The 16,436-nt window shown below is 41.7% G+C and overlaps 1 protein-coding gene across 1 annotated transcript in view; it reads right to left on the reverse strand.

The window, feature by feature from the left end:
- The window catches only part of dennd1b (DENN/MADD domain containing 1B), a 120,724-nt gene extending 109,022 nt beyond the window's left edge, over positions 1 to 11,702 (reverse strand). Inside the window, exons 1-2 of the mRNA XM_069680173.1 lie at positions 11,454 to 11,702; positions 10,800 to 10,864 (exon numbers count right to left, since the gene is read on the reverse strand). Coding sequence (XP_069536274.1) covers positions 10,800 to 10,864; positions 11,454 to 11,470 — 82 coding nt within the window. The 5' untranslated portion in view covers positions 11,471 to 11,702. The remainder of the gene's footprint in view (positions 1 to 10,799; positions 10,865 to 11,453) is intronic.
- Positions 11,703 to 16,436: the final 4,734 nt, after the last annotated feature.

Below are 16,436 nucleotides of genomic sequence, written 5' to 3' on the forward strand. Positions count from 1 at the left end.
GGACACTGTAACAAATACGTTGGTTCTTCGTTGCTGTTCTCTCAGCAGACTTACAGTGTAATCGGCCCTCATTTATTAACTTGGTTGGGGAACTTGTATACTTTAAGCCCAAAGCAAAGATTGGTGGCAAATGTATTACATAGCCAATGTTTCAGTGGGCAATATTGATCTCTGAGTCCTCCTCTCTTTGCCCAAGCCACAGAGCCATTAGCAGAGTGTTTTCGGACACAGCCTAATGTCTTGGGCCTTCAAGTTTGTCAGCTAACACATAAAATACATCTATTTGCAGATGATGTCATCTTCTTCCTCACCAATGTAGCTGTCTCTCTCTCTCTCAGACTTTGCACAGTGTTTGAACAACATAGCTCATTGTCAGCATGTAAAATTAATATGGAAAAGAGGAAAAAAGTCCCTTTGAACAATTGTGATTATAAAAGACTTACTTAGAAAAGATGACTACTAATACTTCCTTCAGGTAGTCGCCATAAGTTTTTAGAAGTAGCACCACTGTCACTAAAAATAGCTCTATGACAAACATGTTAGTTCCACTTAATTTTGATGATGATAATCAGTCTGGCAGTTGAAAGATACAAATTTTCAAAATAGCACTTATATTCATAACCCTAACTATGGAGTTTCCTCAGGAATAACCTTGGTGATGAAAAATCTTTGCCAGATATGTTAAGTTTTGAACACCTGCTCCATGATAACTGAGGTCCATATAAATTCATAGCCACAGTGTAATCAACGTTAATGCAAAAGTGCCCACGGCCAAACGTACATAAATCAAAAGAAAGGTGGGAATCACACTTAAACACGCATAAAGATGAGGCCACGTGTGAAGATCTGTGTCTTTGTGTAGTTTGTGTAACCATTTGGCTAATTCAGATTCAGAATTGATTGCAATTTTCTTTACCAGCGATATCATACTCCTCAGAAGCTGCATAAAATAAAGATTTTTTTTTTTAAACATACTAGTCGGCTATATGTAAACCTATAGCAATATTGACTGGCAGGATACTGTGTCGTCTATTTACTCTTAATTTCAATACTGTTGTTAAACTCACAGAGATTGCACTTGCTGAAGAAGTGTGTAGTTTAACATGGGAATCTGATTGCCCTTTCTGAGTCCATCATGTAATGTTTGTTGTACATCCATGCATTATCTAATTGCTCCAATCTAATAGCTAATTCTGTTCAGGGTCGCGGGGGGGCTGGAGCCTATCCCAGCTGTCATTGGGCGAGAGGCGGGGTACACCCTGGACTGATCGCCAATCAAATCACAGGGCTGACACACAGAGACGGGCAACCTTTCACGCTCTCATTCACACCTACGAGCAATTTTAGAGTCACCAATGAACCTAACGAGCATGTGTTTGGACTGTGGGAGGAAGCTGGAGAGCCCGGAGAGCATGCACGAGGAGAACTCCACAGAGAAAGGCCCACTACGTCCGAACCGGGTTTCGAACTATGAAGGCTCTAGCTGTGAGGCGACAGCGCTAACCACTGCACCGTGCAGCCCTGTTTGTTGTACATGTGTTTTTAAATTAACTCGACCTTGTTTTGACCTCAGTTGATTTTCTGTATTGAATTTCTGTTGTTTGAATTTAAAAAAGGAAATTACTTGAAAAGGGAAGTGGTGTCTTGTTTAACATGGTTGGAATCCTACATAATAAAAGCATCATGGCTAACATTCAGGCTGCACGCGACAAGAGCAGAGGGCCTGTTGATGCAGTCATAAGAAGTGACTCATCCCCAAATCCTGTTAAAATCCTGTCATCATAAAATCTGCTCAACGTGACGGTCCTAAAAGTCAACATATTCTTGAGCACAGCTTTTTTTTTATGAAATCCAATTTGCCCGACTCAGGCAGATTAACATCACTAAAGCTATATTAAAGCGGGAGCTGCACTAATCCTGTTCATTTGTGGGCTAAACTAGGCCACATTGGTATTACATGCATAAGAAGCAGCCAATCATTGTTCTTTGACTCACAATTAATGGTTGTGTGTGTGTTTGTGGGGGGTGTACGTGTGCGTTTTGTGGCCGTACATGCTTGTGCCATCTGCTGTGCTGAACATATACTGTATGCATCTATTGTCATCCTTTGACATGATACATTTGAGGAGGTTTTTAGCTTCAACATGACACTGGCAGTTTTTTGAAAGCAGCAGAAATTCAGCTGGACATTATCCCTGCCTTTTTATTTTTAAACACATAAAATTCCCACAGCTGTCTGCAGCATAACTTAAGAGCGGTCACAGGGGAATAAATTCATCTGCCATCACACCAGACGCATAGCTCATGCACACACAGAAAAACAAGCCGCTGACAACAATGCTGCGAGGCTGCAAGCGAGGGTGATGTGATGAAACTCTTCTGCATTCATCAAATTCATCTCATTTTAAATCATTGATCGGGTCCCTACATTTCCCCCACTTTTTCGCCGTGGAAAGGGGAGGTCTAAAAATAGCCTGTGAGCGTCAGTGCCTAGAAGTCTTTCCATGTTCTCCCAGTCTGGCAGCATTAGTGAATTCAGATGAGCCTCCTGCAGCTCTCACAGCCTCGGCGTCTCTTCCTCGGTGCACGGTCACACAACCGTGCACACGCGTATACACAGCCATGTATGCACACTATACACTTGAACATGTAGCTGCTATCACACACACACAAATGACAGTTTGCCCCTGGAGTTTCAGTACTGCGTCAGTGAGAGGGAACGCTCCGCCAGCAAGCTCCATCCACAGTATCTCACCTTTCAGTTTATACACTACTGCCATCAGCATATCCTCCACTCGCTTCATCCTCTCTCCCCCAGCTCCCACTCATTCTTCCTCCCCCACCTTATTTCGTTTTACCCTACTTCTACATGCTTTGGCCGATGGTAGTGGATGCATGTTTGTGTATGTGTAAGTGCAATGATGTCACATGGCAACACCTGAAATGTCCCAGCGACCTCTTCTCGTACTTCCTGAAGGGCCCGTCTGTTCCCGTCATATTCAGCGATAATCAGAAACAGAGAGGCACGAGAAAGATTGCACCTTGTTCGTGACTGTGCAAAAAAACGTGCGATCACACAGAAAAAGTTGACATGAAAGAGAAAGAACAAGAGAGAAGAAAGGAGAAAAAATGTGTGAAAAAGAAAGGAGGCTGTTTTCAGTGCAGAATGAATGAACAGAGGACGGCAACAACAGTGAGTTTTGTGTCCGAACAAACAGAGACCTTTTCTTCAAAGCCTGCAAACAGAGTGAGCAAAACCAGTTTAGCAAGCGTGCATTCGTTTTTTTGTTGCAGGAAACGTTTAATTCTCCTGCATTAAAAAGGACGGAAATAATAAAAACTGTATTTACTGTGTCATTTTTGGCCAAAAACAGAGATTGGAATTTGACAGTTGTGTCTACAGAGGAAGAAATTGAACTCAAACAATGCAGAAAGTTATTTACTTTAAGTTTAAAGAGCAGCTCCAGTCATGTTTTAAGACGTTTAAAATGCTCTGCTTGAAATAATAAATTGTGTCTGCCTTGTAAAAATCCTCCCAAGCCATCTCCTCCTGCTCCCTCATTAAAATTCCTGTATCTGCATAGTCCCCGCCCACTATGCACATTTCCACCCGCCAACTCCGTCGCGAAAACAAAACACGTCTCTGCCATCGTTTAGTGGCAACGTGTTGAAACCAGTTCGGCGATGAGCCAGCTGTAACTGTCATTGTCATTTTCGCAAACTCACTACTGACTACTAACGTTAACGTTACTACTACTAATTACTACATTTCAAGCTAGCTAGGTTGCCGTAGGTTACACATGCTAAGCGTCACCCCATCCATTAACAGGATTGGCTTCTTAGGTTTGTGACGTCTCAAACCTGCCAATCTGATAACGTGTTGTTCAGCCTGTCCTTGGTACACTGCAGTTTAAAAGCAGACAGGCCCAGACATGGAGATGACTGCTGATGTTGTCCATGATATGTTCTAGCACATGAGAAACACCACATGGAGATGTTTACAAGGTTAAACACTTGATTTTCTCTGGGGGGGCTCTTTAAGAAGCACCATATAATCTGATACAAAAAAGGCCGGAGTGAAATGTGTGGACAACACTTACTTCACTCTCTCTCTTTAAATAAGAAAAGATCTGGAGCTGAACCCAGAAAGCAGCAGGCCACTACACAGTTAGTGAATGGATGAGTGACTGCGCGTAGGGAGCTACAAATGACTCCAGACACCAACAAAAGAGCAGGGCTGAGGGGAGCAATAACACTAACTGGGCGACTCCAGGGTCCCAAAAACATCGTGCAAACCCTTTCTTATGTTGGCTCAAGAAATACTTTAATTACACAGTGATAAAAAAAATGGCATGACAGGGGGAGGATGCACCTTGGAATCTGAGTTCACAGAGCATATAAAACAGTCTAATCTGGATTGGTGAACATTTACCAGCTGCATGAAAGTAAACCAAATTTCATACTATGACGCAGATCTAAGGTTTGACACACTTCCCCTATTTATTTTATGAATGTAATATAATCCGTACACAAGAGTCAAGTAGCTTAAAATCAGTTTAATTTAAAGTCTTTTCATGTCTTGCCTGAGCAGCCTTGATGCCATTTAAACCCCTTATTAATAAGGTTCTGATCCTCTGTCAGGTGACAAACAGCCAAATACTTCTTACTGCATCACATTAGCGGGAAATAGCGACACCAAAAGTCTGATTGTTTCTGTATGTCACGTCATTATAAATTAATCAGACAGGATCACTTAGAGGACATAGAGTAGGGGGGGGGTTTCATTCAGGCTGTGGCCGTCATCGCACCACAGAAGAGAAGTTAAGAGACTTCCTCAATCTGCTTCAGAGGAAACAGTTAAAAGACAACAAAGACATGTTGGAGATCTGATTCGGTGTAAAAGAGCCAATTTAGTGAAGTCATATGGGTGAGACAAAAGAGAAAGGCAGAAGGGTTGTGAGATAAACAAAGTGCGAGACCCTGGGGTCCTCTCAGGAGTGTAAGTGGAGGAGTGTGGCCTCTCTAATGACCAATCAACACCCTCCTTGCTGCCATGGCATCTGTTAGTACTCCAATGGCCTCCCGTCTGAGTTTGAGCCCGCCGTGAACTCGACACGCAGCCGGAATCCAATCAGACAGCAGATCCGGCAAAGCTCGGGTCAAGGAGCAATTCTGACATTTTGCAGAATGTCAACGTTCAACCTTTTCTAAAAGTTCTACTGCACGGGATTTTTGCTCTACGGATACGGAGGGTGGAAACGGGAAGGGAAAAAAAATGTAGCATCACAGCGCTGCTGGAGGGGGCTAGAGCAAGAGGAAGAAGCAGATTGATGACTAACTAGCGAACAGTAGGTGACACGGTGAGACCTCCGGGTCTCAGCGAAAATGTTCTTCGGATGCAGAACAAAAGTTACTTTTCATAGTTGGACAAAGTGAAGCTATGAGGCCACGTGAATAAAAGGGTGAAATGTGTCTACTCTTCGCTTTCTGGTTTCATTTCCATATTTCTCAAGGATTCTCAAAACCTATGCAAGTGCAGTTATGTTGTGACAGTTAAAGCTCCTGCGGCGTTTTTTTTTTTTTACACAAGTGAGAAGTTATCTTGATTTACTGAAGCTTACGACTCATCTCTTATCTCAGACAAAAAAAAAAAAACACATGCAGTTGTATACAAGTGACAGGCAGAAACATGAGACGGAAACAAGATAACAACAAGTGCTTTCATCCACCCTCTCAGGCTGGAGGGTGTCATATGTTGTGCAGATTGTAAAGAATGTCAGGGTATTGTAAGGCACGGAAAAACACTCACATTCATTCAGTCAATCTGGAGCTCCCAATTCACCTGACCTGCAAGACTGAACTCAGGGAGGTATGAGCAAAAAGCATTCATTGCAAACCATGCACAGACTTGTAAGGCATCAGTGCTAACAAAGCTGCTTGCATTAAGGTTGTTTTTTTTTAAGTAAATCATCCCCTAATTGCAGCATGAATGTTGCTGTAAAATTGATATGCTGATCTATTAAGTTTATTGCTTTGTTACTGGCAACAATCTGGCTGCAGGGAGCGGGCGAGGACAGGTAGCATCTGTCCCCACCTACCGCCTTGGCAGCGTTAGCGTCATCTGCTAGCTTTGGCAGCATCTTGGAAGCACATCAATATGGCTTTATGTAGCCAGGGCCGCTAGTAGCTAGCATGCCAGTCACGCTCTGAGGCAACGCTCGCTCGCAGCCTGAGCATCCACAGAGCACCGAGCCAACAGAGCTAAGCGGAGCTGAGCTCGAGCTGAACAGGGAGGCCAGGTCTCCATGGACCTGCATGAGGAAAAAGGGCCAGTGTCTGTCATCTCTCCACACGTCCATGGTTAGAAGTGTGGGGCCGAGTCCAGATAAGAACGCTGCCATCATTGTAGCTGTGAGCCTTATTTTCTTGTTTTTCTCCCCAGCAACACTTATGTTGTGGAATGCTGATGCTCTCAACAGAGCATTGTTACTGTATACGAATCAAATCTGTAAGGTGACCGACTGTTCTGTTCTTCCCTGCACCACTGATGTTATGTTGTTAGCTCAAGTGTTTGCCAAAAAAGCAGGAAAAATCAAACCTCCCCATGGGGATAAGGACGGGACTCTGTCCAGCAGGAACACATTCAGAACACTGGCAGAGGTATTTATTCTAAATAAAGAGGTTTCAGTGACACGCTTACAGGTAGTGAAACAAAAACTTGGACTGGGATGTCTGTGAATCAGACGTGTTGTTGGGCTTAAAGGTCAGATATTTAATACAAGCAAAGGCTGAGTCATTCACAGTAGTTGAATTGCTTTTGGCTTAACATCACAATTCTTCAGCAGTCAGATTGGTACAATTTACAACAAAACACAGCACAGACAGAGAGAGTTCTTTTAGTGGAATACACTTCAGATTGGATCTTTGTCATGTTTTTTAGCACTGGAAATACTGAGCCAGTCAATCAATACGTGTTAATACATTTGACCTATCATTACAGGCTTATAAAACCCTAATCTCTATTTACAGATTCTACATAGAAATGTACAATCTGTAGGCAGGGACGTGGATTTTAGGGACAGCAAATGTTTCCGTTTGTACTACGCTTGTAGTCTGAGTAATATTGACCAATCACGTATCAGCAGGCTGCGGCGTATGCAGGAAAAACAGTCGGTGTGGAGAGCAAAAGCAGGAGGAACGTAATGCACCGGCATCTTCATCGCTGTGCCCAGAGGCTTTATCGTCGTCAGACTACAGCAGATAGGATCTGACATTGATTAAAACCCTAAATTATAAGCGGTTGGCTTTTTTTGCAGCGCAGCCTTGCTCAACATTTTCATAAACTTGAGGTAAGGATGTGAATCATCAATCAATAGAAAGACATACTCTGTCTGTGGCCTGTTATTCATCAAATGACCAAACAATATTCGAGATTATTCCTGTAATATGTGTAAGAATGGTCGGGGATGAGTTTTGTGCATGCGAGAGTGTAGCTACACTTGCAAGGGAACGAGCCGCTCTGGTTAGATGAAAAGCCACAGGTGCAAACTTCACTTTGAGTGAGGTCAAACTCCGAAAAGTCATCGAGGTAAGCAGCACATTTTACCGTGCACGTGACGCCAATCAGCATCCCTGTGCATATTTCAGAGAGCCTGTCATATAGAGAAATATTGACTGTAAACATCAGCTTTGCACAGTTTCTATGTCGAAATGTTAACTTTATAATGAGTGAGCGAGTTATTCTATGTCTAACACTTTGCAAAGGTCACAACTTAATACAAACCCGCCTTTCTGCAGGCCTGCAAACATGTGGGTGACATCTGCACACACAGCGCTGACTACAGAAGGTGTGAAACCCAGTTAGCACAGGAAGTTGAGGGACAGGTGTTATGACCATCTATAAAGGGCTTTGTTATTTTTGTCTGACTACAGTACAGCTTTCTTTGCCGTTTGATCACGACTACTATTAACAAAGGACTACTACCCTCTACTCTGAAATGCTATCATGTCGGGCTGCTGCACATGGATCTACTTTCAAACCAGCAGGACCAGGATGTGGTGAGAGTGGCACAACAGCAGTGCGGCATCAGCAAAAAAAACCTGCACACACACCAAGCTTTCCAGTCAGTCAAAGAGGAAACCCTTTCAGCCACTGTAAAGCACACTAATGCTAACAGGAGAGCTGTTAGAGCGAGTGCACAACAACTGAACTGCGGCCAAAATCAATCTAAAATTAAACGTTATATTCCCTAACTGTGAGGAGATATGAGAAATGTGAGCAGGCTGAAACCTTTCACCACTTCTCCAAATGCTCTAATTTTTACACCATGTTGCTATGACAATTTAATTATAGTCTATCATGCTTGCATTATTGTTTGTTTGCCTATGTGAGGCAGTGGGAAGATAATGTGTGAATGTGAAGTGATGCTTTTTGGCCGGGTACCTCAATGTTTGGCAGAAGGAGAAACAGCTCTAGTTTGTGGTGAGCGAATGCGGAGGTTTCAGAGCTGGCCAAAGCTGTCCTGGTATGAGTCACTCTATTAACCCTTTCAGCTCCTATTAAAAGCGAGGGCTAAAGAACAGAGACGAATGCATGCATTGCTATAAGACACGTCAAATTTTAGGGGTTAACACATATGATATTAGCGCAAGGATAACAGTCAATTCAGCATTCAAAAGATCATATCATACGATACAGACGTCGAGCTAAAATCAAGTCAAAGAAAAGGATCAGATCAGATCAGATTCAGAGAGAAGTGCTTCATTCCTCATATGGTTATGTGAAACCAGCCCTTTCAAACACCATCAACCACAGCGCTAAGCTCGTGCTAGCAGACATCTACATCTGCACCATAACAGAGACGCTCTTACATCCAATCAGGACCCAGCACAGGGCAGAGAGGGAGCACTTTCCTGAAATGACTGAGCAGAATGCGAATGTTCCATTTGACCCGAGGGCTGCGCACACGTTGCTCTGTAGCTGTGCTCCAGGGAGCGGGAGCCCGGATATGAGTCTGACCCTGGATCATACGTGGGGGGAAGTCAGTTATTATAGCGCAGGCCGGTGGTTTATGAGTTTGGTTTAAAATCCAATATCAGAAACTACATCCAAGGACAACTTTCGGTCTACTCCGCTCCGCTCAGCAGCTGCACAAGTGAAGCGTCCACATAACACCTCTTTAACGTCAAAACTGAGTGGGCAAAATAAGACAGCTGGTGTAATGTGCAGTGAAAATGTTTTTACATGATATTTGACTTGTGGCCGACACTGGATATTGATGTGAAATATAGATGGCTTTATTTCCCATATTCATAAAGGTAGAATATGGTGTTGTTCTTCATTGGCCGCACTCATTTCCTGGGATAGTCTGAACACTTTTTGTCTGCAGGAATGTTTGACCACTGCAAACAGCAGAAGAGTTAAAGCAGCCTGCTGACCCAAGCATGGTCTGTCTGAAACAATAATGTAGACTCATAAATACAAGAGAAATGCCTGTGCTTGTTCACTTATGGTCAGGCGTAATAACAGAACAGTGCAGACTGCAAAATCCGTCAAACAGAAACCAACATATCTGACAATATTAGAGCTAAACTCAGCATTAACCCTTTCTAGTCCTCTGGATCTTCACAGAGCACACATAATAGCACCACAGACATAATGAGTGCTTTCATTGTTCAAGACCGAACTCAGTCAAGCAGTGTTGTTTTGTGACGCTCACAGTCAGACTTAAAATACTGTGCATGTGCATTCGGAAAACAGAGCCACCAACAAGACATAACATCTCGGCTGTGCAGCCTTGTTATTACTGTGATTACACTACAAACAGTCATTTTTACAAACACACAGCACACAAGAAGACGCACACACAAAACCATTTTCTCAAGATAGAGGAAAGGGCCTATAAAATTAGTATGTCCATGATTTCATTGTCAAACAACCTCTCATTCATTATTGTATTGCTTAATTGTTTGGTCTATAAAATGTAAGGAACATATCCATCAAAATTAGCCTACCCAGCAGCCAAAACCCTTCATGTTAAATTTACAGAGATATGAAACTGACAGAATATTGTCCTTTTTGAGAAGCTTGGAAAAAAATGTTGGGCATTTGTTCTTGATAAATAACTTAAAGAAATGAAAGTCTGCTGTCTCATGTAAACAACTCCTCTGCTGGTTGGAAGTGCAACAAGTAGGGACAATTCAGTCACTTCTGGATGTTGGTCGGGGCATGTCCCTACAGTCCCTACCCAATTCTACGCCCTTGGATGTAACTGTTATTTAATGTTAATGATAAGGCTTAATTTAAAGCTCCTATGAGGAACTTTCGGTTTGTGTTGATTTTGGCGACCCCTGTGAACAAAGTGATACCTCTTATCTCTTTGCTAATCTTGTCCTGTACATGTGTAAGAAGTGTTTAACAAAAAAATCTCATCCTGTTGTCTTTCAGCATTCAAAGGTATCCCTCTCTGTGAATCTTTGCCGTGTAAAATATAGAAAAAAAGGCTGATTTGACAGTGCAAAGTTAACAGCCTTGTCTGACACTTGCCCCCCAGGTTGCTACAGGCATTAAAAATACCTATATACTATAACCAGCAATACCATAACTTGGGGCATATGTATCTTGTAAATGGATGTTTGGTAATCAACTGTCAAAATATTGGTCTAATACTTTTCTGTTAAAATAATAAATTAATTGTCTAACTATAAAACTATTAATTATACTTGGAAAAAAATGTCTACTACACCAAGCAGATAACAGACTGACAGTACATCATAATATAAATAATCACACCACATACCTTCATTTTCAGATGTTGGACACGCCACCTGTACAACCAGATCAAATGTTCTGTCTGGATTCTCCCTGAAAGCAGAAAAAAAAGAAGTGTTAACTCGGGGGGAATACTGGGCAGCTGTTATCACACACGATCATGGGCAACAAGTGTGTATTCTGCATTAACACACAAAGCAGCTGTGTTGAATGCCATTACATGCACCTTAGAATAATATCAGTAATCATACAGAGACCTGTCCTACTGAACGTGAGTCACACTGTCAACAGCAAACAGTGTCAATAACTTGCAGGTTATCTAGTGCTGATAGTGGTTCAGTCTGTGTATATGAATGGGAAGTTTTCTCTTCTCTGCCAACATATCTGGACTGACTTAGGTCACAGGACTCGGTCACTCGCTGTCGTGCCCACATGTAGCCTATTTAAAGCTGCCTGCTTGGCTAGCCGAGCTGCTAAGTGCTGGTCAGCTAGTAGACAGAGCAACAGACTGACCCAAATGCTGTGGAGCCAGCTGGCCTGGCCGTTAAATCCACGGCTGGAGATGGCTCACATTACGCCAAACATACCTCCGTGTTTCACACTCAGCTGCGTGTCTGAAGCTCACGTTAGCCGTTAGCTCGACAGCTCTGTAACAAGAAGCGACAGAACTCAGAGGTCTTACTTTATTCTGCTGTCCATGGTTTAGCTACAACATCGCGACAACTCCGTGCTGTCGGCGGCTCTGCTGCTCTGCTGGCTGTCCGGGTATATCTCCCCCTCGTCCTTCCTCAGTCTCAACCGTCACTTCTTCTGTTTTATCTGATACCGGTCGAAAAATGCAGCGACTGCATGCTTGGAAGTGAGATAGTTGTAGTAGTCTTTGCCGTCCTGCTGCCGTTAATGTAGCCTGAATACCCAGCTCAGCAGCGCGGTGTTTATTTCCCACAACAAACACCAGTCCAGGAAGTGCTGTCAAAGATTTGGTGACGTCAGCGCGTCAGATGAGCACCTTTCTGCTGCTGCTGCTTCTGCCTGCGAGCATCTTTCTTGAGTAATACAAGCATGATGCACACAGAAGACCTGAGCCGTGTGATTCATGCCTCTGATATAAACGTGTTTCCCAATGAGACTGCATTAGTGGTTCAATAATTATGGCAGCGGTAGCCGTTAGCATTGACTCCTGAAGCGAGGTCCTGCGACTATTAAGGGTCCATGTGAGGGCTGCCAGAATGAGAAGTAGGTTTAACCAGTGTTAATTTACTTTTTTGGCCACTTGGGAACTGAAGAACAACATACAAGCATATCATAACACTGCATGTTATAACCTTATGATGTTTTTATATTGAACATGATAGCAAAAACTGTTGCCTATTAATACATCCAAAAGTATGGAAGCCCTTAGTGGACATGCATCCATACATTGTATTTTTTTTCCTTGACAACAAGTTAATTTCAGTTGGGTTTTTTTGGAGATCTCGACTTGTTTTTCTCATTATCTCAAAGCTGGTTTTACCATTGTAACGGATTAATGTATCTCATTATCTCAGGATAACAAAGCTAGCCTTCTCATGGTAACGGGATCATTTTCCTGCGATCTAGAAAACAAAGCAACAGGCTGGTCACTGTGATAAACAGACCTAAGTTAAGCCTGTTTTTAAGTTGGTTTTGTGTCTTTGCAACTCTGGGGATACGAGTTATGATCATCTGACGTTTCAGTGGTGCAGCGTCTTTATCTCGTGATAATGTGACCAGAAATTACGTTATTATCACGTAAAACCGAGTAAATAAAATGTATGGATGCATGTCCGCTAAGGGCTTCCGTACAAAAGATATAGAGTAACATAAATATCTATTTGGAGACACTTCTGGCCATATTACAGCTGTAAGTTTATTTTCTACTCCTACTGGAAACATCTGGCTTTTTAGCAGCTAAGTGCTCAACAATTTTGAGTAGCTAGTCCCTATCTTTGTCTGTGTGTGTGAACCAAAACAATTCAGTTTCAGGCCATTGAACAAACAATGAGCAGACAATGAGCCAAACAAGCTTAATCAGTCCATAGACCTGGAACTGTAGAGCTGGGTGATAATTATCACCTATAATGCACATGTAATGTGTAAAAACATTGATTAGAGCATGTTTAAGTGCATACAGCAGTGCTGGTTTAACAGCAGGGCGAGCAAGTAACATCTCTGCTGTCCCAGAACCCCAGGGGCATTAAATCCCAGGTTTGCTTTGATGTAATTGGTTTAGAAAGGCTTGATTAAATTAAATTTAAGTAATCTAAAATATAGATTAAGGGCGGCACCTGCTTCATTAGACATTTTCTGTGTCTCTGTCTTGCAGAGTCTGAGATTTTGTAGGCCGCAAAATGATTTTAAGGTTTGCAGTATATAAAGGTGTATTTAATCGATTGCCGTAAACTGAGAGACAGTTAAACTGGGAGTATTATTCCATCACAGGAGTCCTCTCGGTCTCTCTGCAAACAGTGAAGCTGCCACGTGTTGTCTGCTGTGTGCACATGGAGGTGACAGGGTAAGTACACAATGCACAGAGTGCAGTATTTGAAGGTCTAAAGGAGCCGATTAAAGCTGGTTATGATCAAACATAGGACACACAGAAAAAACAAGCATAAAGCATGTGTAGGTAGGCATGAGGCAGACTGGAGCCACCATATAGCTGCAAAGTAATCAAGTAATCAGTCCGTGGTGGACCGTAGAAGACTTGTGAAGACTTGTATGATCACTTGACTTTAGCCTCCATAATTATAGTCTGTCATGTGTAAATGCTACTTACAGTAACCATGCTAAACCACAGTCGCCCATGCATGAAATAAATGCTGAAATTGCAATACATAATTAATTTACATAAGCTTTTAACTGATGAAAAACTGTCCTGGCATTACACACACACACGTAGAATAAGCCTACTGTATATGACCATTACAATCTGCTGCAGGACGCCACATTAAACACATTGCTCATGAATCAGCTGAGTCACCGGCCTATTAAAGGGGAAATCCACCCTAAAAAGAAAACAATTTCTATTATTTTATGCACCTCAGGGATTTGATTTAGGAGTTTGAATGAGACATCCCTTATTTGGTTGGTGCATGTACAAATTCACAGGTGTAAATAATAAAGTGTCAAACTTTTTTAGGTGGAATGTCTTCATCAGAGATTGTATCAGAGTCCATGGAGTCAGTTTAAACTCCCCAACTAGCAACACGGGATTTCCTTTTAAGGAAAATTTTCATCTTTTTAAACATGTTGATTTTATTGTCCAAAATTACTGATAGTCGGTTCTTTTTAAATTCAGTTTTAGGGTGGACTTTCATTGTATTGTTTGCATGTTTAAGCAGTATTTGTCCCATGGTAAATTGAAACCAATGGCTTAGATGTACTTCTCTCTCCTCTCCAGAGAGTCTGTCTGGATCAGAGCCAGATTTCTTCAGGCTGACTGGAAGGTAATTAAGTGGCAGCAGACTGGGGCATGCTGTTTCAGGCATCCGTATGAAATGATAATGGCAGGGCTGCTGCCTGCACATAAAAAAAAACAGAATGACACACAAACACACAAAGAAACACATACATAACACTCCCATGAGTGTTGGGCACTGGAAATGAGTGAGGTTTCACATTTCAGAGACTTGTAAACAGTAGTAGTCCATGATTATTTGTATTTAAGAGAACCCAACAGTGAAAATGAATGATACAGTGTCTCATTGTCCTTCAGAGGCCCTGAAACTATTAGGATGGCTTCAAACATTTGTCCCAGCTGAGGTGCACATAGTTTGCTAAATTAAAATGTCACTCCCCAGAAAATGTATAACATCAAGGGCTCCTTCAGATGTAGCCAGCACTAGATTTCCCTTGGTCTTCTGCACTGTAAGTCTTCAAAACATCTGCATTATTTAACTTTATCAGGTTTGTTCTGTTATATTTTCCCCTTTATTTAAAGATAACGTGTACAAAGGTTCTTATATGCAGGCATATATTTTCACCACTGATGTGTAATTTGTCTGTGGGTAAATTGACCTCACAATGTCAGTCAAAAGACACTTGTCAGGTTTCATTACCCAGAATTCTTTGGTAGACACATCATCAGAGGTGGCTTACAGCGCTGGATAACCTTGGAAGGACTCATTAATGTCCACTCATCAACCTTGCAGTGTTCAAGTAGCTGTGTTACTTTAATGTTATGAGAAGGTGTCTTTGTTTGCGCCGTGGTGTCTTTGCAGCCAAGGACAATTTGAAAAAAACACAATACAATTACAGAATTATTTGAGTGTTAAAATGGCATACTTATGTTACATAAATACTGTAAGCTGATTAATATTATACTTTATATTCTGGAAGAGGAAATTCAGTCAGTTAAATACAGTAGGAGAAGCATATCTGTATCATGTAAAAGCTAACATTAAAATAAAACAAACACTATTTTTAATGTGAGGACAGATAACTGCACTATAGGATCACATGAAATATGTTTCTCTTAATTGGTAGTTATTTAATTTTTGCTGATCAATAAGTGGTGTTTTTGATTTATTTCATTCTATTACTTCTAGTTGCATAATAAATTATATCATATATAATAATAATTATTGTTATTATTATTGTTTATTCATTTATTTGCTGTATCCTTTAGTTAAGTGTAGTTTCCTCATATGATCAAGGACTCTTATTGTGAAACAGCAGGGGCGCTGTGTGCACCAGCGGATCAGTGTTACGACATTGAACACATGACGTCACCAACGTGACGAGGCAAAGGAGGAAGTGCAACACATTTCTGTGGAGGCAACACAGGGAAGAGGAGGGAAAAAGTAAACATGCACAACAGTCTTTGATAAGAACAAATGATATAATCAGTGGTCACTTGAGTTAATTAAGAGATGGGGTATTTTCTCGATATATTTCTGCACTGTTTTGCAAGGTGAGAAGCCTTTTTCAAAGCTGTTAAACTTTTAGTCCGTTTCTAAACTAGACACAGCAGTTTAACAGGAGCATGTTACACCAAAATTACCCGGGTAAAGCGTTAGTCAGCAGATTGATTCTCCTCCATGTCCGGTTTAATACACGACTTTTTACAATGTCGATACCGAGTCTGTCAGAGGAAAGTTCGAGAAGCCGGAGCAGCAGGTCTCAGATCAATGCAGGCAGGAGTGAAGCAGAGCTCAGTGACGTGGGGACAAACAGCGCGGGGGGTGAACACGACCAGGCTGGAGGAAAGCTCACAGAGGACGAGATGGTCATCCACAGAGTCCACACAGAGGCATGTGAGGTAACATGAATCACTCCAGAGACATGAAATCTAATGATGTCATGCTGCTCAATATGATAACGCGTGATTAATTAGATCCAGAAGCTCCCACATTGTTTTTGGTTGGTTATAAATATGTACTGAATTAAGTAACTGGATTGGGAGGAGATATGTAATACCACAATATATAAACACTCAATGTACAATTATTTCATTCAAAATACTATTTAAGTAATAGTAGGCTACAGCATTATCAGCAAAATGTAAAACTACTGATGTATAATGGCCACTTTCAGAATGCTAATTATCATACATTGTAGGTATAATGCTTGATTGATATTACTGGTTAACTAACATGAACATGTCAGATGTTGGACAAATAAGACACACCTCATTACATTGGATTTA

Source organism: Semicossyphus pulcher, unplaced genomic scaffold, assembly GCF_022749685.1.
Source record: "Semicossyphus pulcher isolate SPU_LCO1_2020_fin unplaced genomic scaffold, fSemPul1.0.p SCAF_4, whole genome shotgun sequence".
Taxonomy (NCBI): Eukaryota; Metazoa; Chordata; class Actinopteri; order Labriformes; family Labridae; genus Semicossyphus; species Semicossyphus pulcher.